Raw genomic sequence first — 7402 nt, forward strand, 5'->3', positions numbered from 1 at the left:
CTGAAAAGTTGTTCTGCAACAGGGTGATCAAATTAAGATTCTACATCTGTAGGGTTTCTACATTCAGCCAATGACAGGCTCCTCAAACATACCAATGCCCTTATCAGAGCCCCATCAGGATTGACTCATGGGAAGAGATTTTGCAGTGCAATAAGGCAATATGAATTAAGTTTAGAGGGGTAAGGTACAGCAAGAACATAATGAACAGATGTAATCATTATAACTGGCTGAGATTTAGTAGGCATATTTCAATTTTTGTAGCTTTTATTATCTAAATAAGAAAACTTGACTTGTAAATCTGATACTAATGAGAATGTACATGGAATAACGAGCTGCCAGATATCATTCGAAGCGACCATCCGGACATGTCCCGCTTCTGTGGCCGCACAAGACATGACACATTTTAATTTGAGCACGGAACTATGCCAAAACTCATTTCATCTGGTGGACAGGGAGAGGGATTTGCCTCCACTAATGGAGTTCAATGATTGCAGCATGTCAGATAACTAATAACCATAAGGAGTCATGGGAAGTGAGTGACGGGATAGACCTAGAAGGGTGTAAAGGGAGAGTGTGTGTGTTTTGGCGTGTGTGTGTGTGTTTTGGCATGTGTGTGTTGTTTAAGGGGGAGGACTCCATTGTCACAGTGCTCTGTAACACTGGATTTCTAACAAGCACAACAGAGGAGATGGGGAAATAATCACAAAACCTCCTTAAAATCAGACCTAAGGGGCCATAAGCAGCGTCACTCCAGACAGCTATTTATCGGAGATGACAGTTTGCAAATATCTCAATCTTGGAAAAGGCACTCTGGGTGACACTGAGGAGTGCCGTGAAATTGAAGGAGTCAGCAGCCAGCATTTATTTCATCTGGCTTTCTCCAATGAGGTACAGTCGCCTGACAGCATGAGATTGCTGCCGGATACGTCACAGCAGTCCCTTCAGACACTTTAATCCATTCTGCATAGATCAGAATTAAGCTGTCTAATGCAAATGTAAAAACTCAAAAGAGAGAAAGAAAAAGGATAAGATAGAACTGCCATTATTAAAGTAGGATCTGAATCTGAAAGTAGCAGTAGTCTAAACGTCCTGTGGAAATCGGTACAGCCTAAATTATCAGTTTTAGACCCCCATCAAGTTGCATAGAGTGTACAGAATGTACAGTACAATTATTAATATCATCGCTGTCGGATGAAAACCTCTTATCTCCAAAACATAAAGATTTCAAACAGTCATATTTTACCATTACTGAACATACAATTTTGATTTTGAATACATTTTCTTGGTCCTAAATTCATGAAATGTTCAGAGTACATTAAGGACAGTTACTGCTTTCCAAAAAAAAAAAAATACATGTAAAATGAAATATGAAAATAAGCAAAAATTGAGGACAAGGTTTTCATCAGACAGTGACAATATGAATTATGTCACTGTCTTGCAGTAGGCTACCTAGCCTCCTACCTAGCATCTTGGCTACTGTAAGGTAAGTGCTCAGCTTCTCCTCCCTCCTCCCCCCTATTCCAGGGTGTATATATCAGTCCTGGGGCTTGGATCAAAGCCATGTCAAAGCCAATGGCTTCCATGAGTCTGTAGATTAGAGGAGAAGGGAAACGATGGTGTGCCAGTAGTTATGTGCAGCTGAGGAACACAGCTGTGCAAACATTTTTTAACAAATAAGGAAAATATTTTCTAAAGGAAGCTAATAATTCACCGTAAAAATCGAGGGAAAGGTGGGGAGGATGACACAAGGTATAAAGCCTTCCCTCCCTCCCCAGCCCTCCTCCACCCTCTGCCCTAGATCATTTCCAGCATGTTTTCTGAGTTCCAAACGGGATGATTTAGTGCCATTGCCTCAGCCTGTGCTCATGTGGCTCTTTCAAATATAAACATCGACCAAAAGGTGAACATTAAAATGTAATTATGGTAAGTGCAGGCATATGTAGAATCACAGACCTATTCTGTAGAATTGACATTTCAGTCAACTCTGACCCCTAAACGAGGTCTGGAGCAAACTGACATCATCATCATCAGCTGCAATTTTTATGACTTCTAAAATACTTTCATTCATAAGAAGCTCAGCGCTGCCTCTCGCAGAAGTCAGGACCCCTTACCTCTCCCTGCAGTATCAAACGGCATAATGCTCACCTGGCCTTCATTGAGTATGGCAATGTGTTTAAGGCCGGCAGCACACATGAGAGTGATTATCTGGCTGACAAAATGCTATGACCTTTAGCTGTGATCAGAAGTGAAGGGGAGAATGGCCTCAGCAGTCACAGTGGAATGTCTTCTCAGATACCCTCCAATCAGCAGAGACTTCCCTCTCCCAGGCACCCTGACCTCCACCCAGCATGACACAACACTCTGGCAGTCAGTCAAGTCCTAGTGGTTAAATGGGAAAACCCACTCAAAAACTATATATATATATTTTTTCATTAATCCACTGTTGATAAAGTCGCAAAATGTTTTGCATGTCAGCAGTCAAGTTTTCAAGATATAGGACCAGCTGTTCCAGAGGTAGCTCACTTGATTCAACTTATCAATTAACACAATAATAACACCTATGGAATTTTAACAAAATAATATGGCTGAGTCATTAAAACTCGTTTTTCAACCACTCCACAAATGTCTTGTTAACAAACTATAGTTTTGGCAAGTCAGTTAGGACATCTACTTTGCATGACACAAGTAATTTTTCCAACAATTGTTTACAGACAGATTATTTAACTTATAATTCACAGTATCACAATTCCAGTGAGTCAGAAGTTTACATACACTAAGTTGACTGTGCCTTTAAACAGCTTGGAAAATTCCAGAAAATGATGTCATGGCTTTAGAAGCTTCTGATAGGCTAATTTACATCATTTTAGTCAATTGGAGGTGTACCTGTGGATGTATTTCAAGGCCTACCTTCAAACTCAGTGCCTCTTTGCTTGACATCATTGGAAAATCAAAAGAAATCAGCCAAGACCTCAGAAGAAAAATGGTAGACCTCCACAAGTCTGGTTCATCCTAGGCAGCAATTTCCAAACGCCTGAAGGTACCACGTTCATCTGTACAACAGCAAAGGACCTTGTGAAGATGCTGGAGGAAACAGGTACAAAAGTATCTATATCCACAGTAAAACGAGTCCTATATCGACATAACCTGAAAGGCCGCTCAGCAAGGAAGAAGCCACTGCTCCAAAACCGCCATAAAAATGCCAGACTACGGTTTGCAACTGCACATGGGGACAAAGATCGTACTTTTTTGAGAAATGTCCACTGGTCTGATGAAACAAAAATAGAACTGTTTGGCCATTATGACCATCGTTATGTTTGGAGGAAAAAGGGGGTAGCTTGCAAGTCGAAGAACACCATCCCAACCGTGAAGCACGGGGGTGGCAGCATCATGCTGTGGGGGTGCTTTGCTGCAGGAGGGACTGATGCACTTCACAAAATAGATGGCATCATGAGGAAGGAAAAGTATGTGGATATATTGAAGCAACATCTCAAGACATCAGTCAGGAAGTTAAAGCTTGGTCGCAAATGGGTCTTCCAAATGGACAATGACCACAAGCATACTTCCAAAGTTGTGGCAAAATGGCTTAAGGACAACACAGTCAAGGTATTGTAGTGGCTATCACAAAGCCCTGAACTCAATCCTATAGAAAATGTGTGGGCAGAACTGAAAAAGCGTGTGCGAGCAAGGAAGCCTGCAAACCTGACTCAGTTACACCAGCTCTGTCAAGAGGAATGGGCCAAAATTCACCCAACTTATTGTGGCAAGCTTGTGGAAGGCTACCCGAAACATTTGACCCAAGTTAAACACAATTTAAAGGCAATGCTACCAAATACTAATTGAGTGTATGTAAACTTCTGACCCACTGGGAATGTGATGAAAGAAATAAAAGCTCAAATAAATCATTCTCTCTACTCTTTTTCTGACATTTCACATTCTTAAAATAAAGTGGTGATCCTAACTGACCTAAGACAGGGGATTTTTACTAGGGTTAAATGTCAGGAATTGTGAAAAACTGAGTTTAAATGTATTTGGCTAAGGTGCATGTTAACTTCCGACTTCAACTGTGTATATATAAATATAAATATATATATATATATATATATATATATATATATATACTACCGTTTAAAAGTTTGGGGTCACTTAGAAATGTCCTCGTTTTGTTAATGTTGTAAATGGCTATTGTAGCTGGAAACCACTGATGGCGTAGTAGTGCAGTTCTGTTTTTGTCGTGTGTCTGTAAATAGCCTGTAAATACCCTGTTTTTTTGTATTTTTCGTACATATTTCCCTATCAGACTTTTCATCCTTCTACAAAATATACTTTCCTGCAGCCCGCCTCACTCAATGTGGAACGGATTCTATTATTGACTTACCTTTTATCTAGAATCTCCAGTTGAAACTAGCTAGCCAGCTAACTAGCTACTTGCTATTAGCCACAGTTAGCGGTATTTCACCCAGAACATTGGATTTTTTTTTCTTCTGCGGGATTAATTTAATCACTGGACCAGTGGCGGCTGGTGAAAAATATTCTCGGTGGGGCTGTGCCATACTTTTTTTTTCCTGTAACCATCGCGATATATTTTAACACAAACTGCAGGACAGCAGTGCTCAGTGAAACATTCAGTAATTATTTAATGCCAATATTAAAAAGTTGAGGCATTCTTACACAAAAACATATTACACAAACCCAAGCCTTTCATTTGCATTTAAAGTGAACTTTTCACCATTGGTAGTAAACAGGCAACGCAACAGGCATGCTGTCAGAACAGAGTGGAAAGTGGACAATAACATGAAATTATTATAAAGTTTATAGGAAATCTTACACTGTATAAAAGGATGTATAATATAGAAATGGATATCAAGTGGATGAACTCAAACCTTTGACTGGAAGAATAGCATACAGTATTTTATGATCATACTAAATGTGACTAATTGTTAATGTGCTCCAGAACTGCAACAATTAATTGATACAAAACAACCTATATACAGTAATATTAGCAAAGACACTATTAAGACTTTCTAGAGTACCATATATAACTGGATTTTTTATGCTAAGGTCAACTATATACAAAGAAACATGCGGCCAGAGCTGCTCTGTGTGTGTGTGTCTGTCATCTTATTTGTACAGGAATTTTGCCCGTCTGTCCTTCTGAGTGGCAAACCTCTCAATGACCCTTTGATTAAAGTCAGGAATGTCCCTGACAAGTTTCTTCTCCATGGAGAGCATGGCCAGAGCGTTCAGGCGATCCTGTGTCATGCTGTTTCTCAGGAAGGTCTTGATCCTTTTCAGTGTAGAGAAGCACCATTCTGACTCAGCAGTTGTCATGGGTGTGGTGATGAGGATCTTGAGGAGGCTGGCAGTCTCTGTGAAAGTGCTCTGAAGGTTGTTCTCCATGAAGAACTGGTACAGGGGCACTGCACCACTACAAGCCTTGAACTCACTGTTCTCATAGATGAGGGACAGTTCGGTTTTGAGCTTGGCCTTGTTCAACATGGGGTACGCCTCCACGGTTGTTTCAAGCGCTGTATCGGGGAACTTCACACTGTGTTGTGGGAACAACTCTCCGTGCAATAGTGTTGCGCTGATGAGGTGCTGGGTGAAGGAGAACCTCTCTTTGGCATGACTCAGGATGGTATCACATACCTGTAAAAGATACATCATCAGCTTTAATTTGCAATTAAGCTATTTTGATGCAAGTGATCCTGACTGACACATGCCTATGTCCAACTCAAGTATATGATTACCAAGGTGCTGATTGTTCAGGGTTTTGGCTACATACTACCAGGCCTGAAAAAAGTTATAGGTGGGAAACACTGACAATTACATCACAACTTACCTCTATAGCCAACCTCTGTTGTTCTCCTGGTCCCAGCATCCTCCGTCGCTTGATGGGCTGTTGCTGCTCGTCAGATACGCTGTGCCCACACAAAGAGGGAATTGAGGCCCTGGGTCCAAAAAATAAAGTTTAATTTGATAACTTGCAATCAGACTTCTTAACTCACTGTAATTCCCCCTCAACACACAACCAGTGACTTTTATATATATATATATATAGACAGACAGACAGACAGACAGTGTGTATATACACACAAACTATGTCTAGTAACTGCTTTTAACCTGTGATGTACATAATTAACTGATGTTATTACGTTTTAAAGCCTTTTTCTATTACATTTGTGAGAGGGATGCAACATCATTTTGTTCTGCTGTTCACTTAGCAATAAAGTTAATATTCAATAACAACTAGGCCTCTTCTAGAAATTGACCTGGTGGACACCTGAATAATTATTACAAACTGTGTAGTACTTTCCTGCATTATTATCAACGTCTGATTGTGTCTTCTCTTTCCTTTTAAAATACTAAAACAAATATAATTGTGACGGCTCTATGATAATCACTCACACAAGCACCAACTGGCAGTGGGTGGAAACGTCAGTCGTCTCGTCAGCTTGAATGGCGATAAAATCAGCACTCTTTACTTCCTCCAGGATGTAATCCTTAAGCATTGACAGCATACAGTCCAACAGCTCGTTCTGTATCGTCTTTGACGTGCCCTTAAAAACGGTAGCTGTCTTCAGGTGCTCCTCCAGCACACTGTCGAGGGAGGCAACAAAATCCACTAAGCCCCGGAAAATGCCGGGGTTGTCTGAGGAGTCAGTCTCCTCGTGCCCACGCAAGGCCAACTCAAAAGCCCCACAGAACTTCACACAATCGATAATTTTGGATAGAATGTGCCTGTTTTTATCCACCTCCTCATTGTGTTTCCTCACCGCAATCCTGTGGCCGTCATCCAGCTGCGTAGCAATGTTCACCCTTCCTAATACAGCTAGCTTTACAGAGTTGTCCATGTGTGCCCTGGTGTTCTCATGTTTCTTTACCTTCTCTGACAGGTGCTTCATATCCCTCACTCCGGTACCTGTCCATGCTGAATCTGACCCCGTCGTTTTAAAAAGCAAGCACGGAAAGCAAAATAAAGCATTAGCATCAGTGCACCCAGCTAGCCAAGCCTTCCTGGTGTACCAGCTACGGGAGAAGCCGCGCATATACTGCTTCCCTTTCTCGCTAGCCTGCTGTCTGATTAAGAGGTCAGGTTGATCTGGGCCCAGCTCTTTCACCCGAACTTTCTCTGACAAAGTTCTCCTCTCAAACGGATCTTGGAGGAGAGATTTCACCGAGTTAGGGTTGGGTCTTGGAGGAGTAACGTTTGCGTTCGCCATTGTTGTCTAGTAAAAATGGCGTCACTGGACCCCGGTCCTTATTTTATCAGGGGCGAGCTTGGGGCGATAAAATAATCGCCCTCCTTGGATTCGATTTAAGATCGCTTATTGACTACATTTTATGTCATACATTCATATCTTAAATTAGCAATTGGCTTAACTGCTACGTAGACCCGCCTCCT

At 41.3% G+C, this 7402-nt stretch overlaps 1 protein-coding gene across 1 annotated transcript; it reads right to left on the bottom strand.

Moving 5' to 3' along the window:
- Window positions 1-4611: 4611 nt before the first annotated feature.
- Window positions 4612-6862, bottom strand: LOC311134725 (uncharacterized protein). The gene is made up of 3 exons (XM_084168496.1): window positions 6406-6862; window positions 5840-5948; window positions 4612-5646 (listed from the first exon to the last, which is right to left on the bottom strand). The coding sequence occupies exons 1-3, from the start codon at window positions 6849-6851 to the stop codon at window positions 5119-5121; spliced, it is 1083 nt and encodes a 360-aa protein (XP_084024622.1). The 5' UTR covers window positions 6852-6862; the 3' UTR covers window positions 4612-5118.
- Window positions 6863-7402: the final 540 nt, after the last annotated feature.

The sequence above is a fragment of the Coregonus lavaretus genome, assembly GCF_964263955.1.
Source record: "Coregonus lavaretus genome assembly, chromosome: 9".
Lineage (NCBI taxonomy): Eukaryota > Metazoa > Chordata > Actinopteri > Salmoniformes > Salmonidae > Coregonus > Coregonus lavaretus.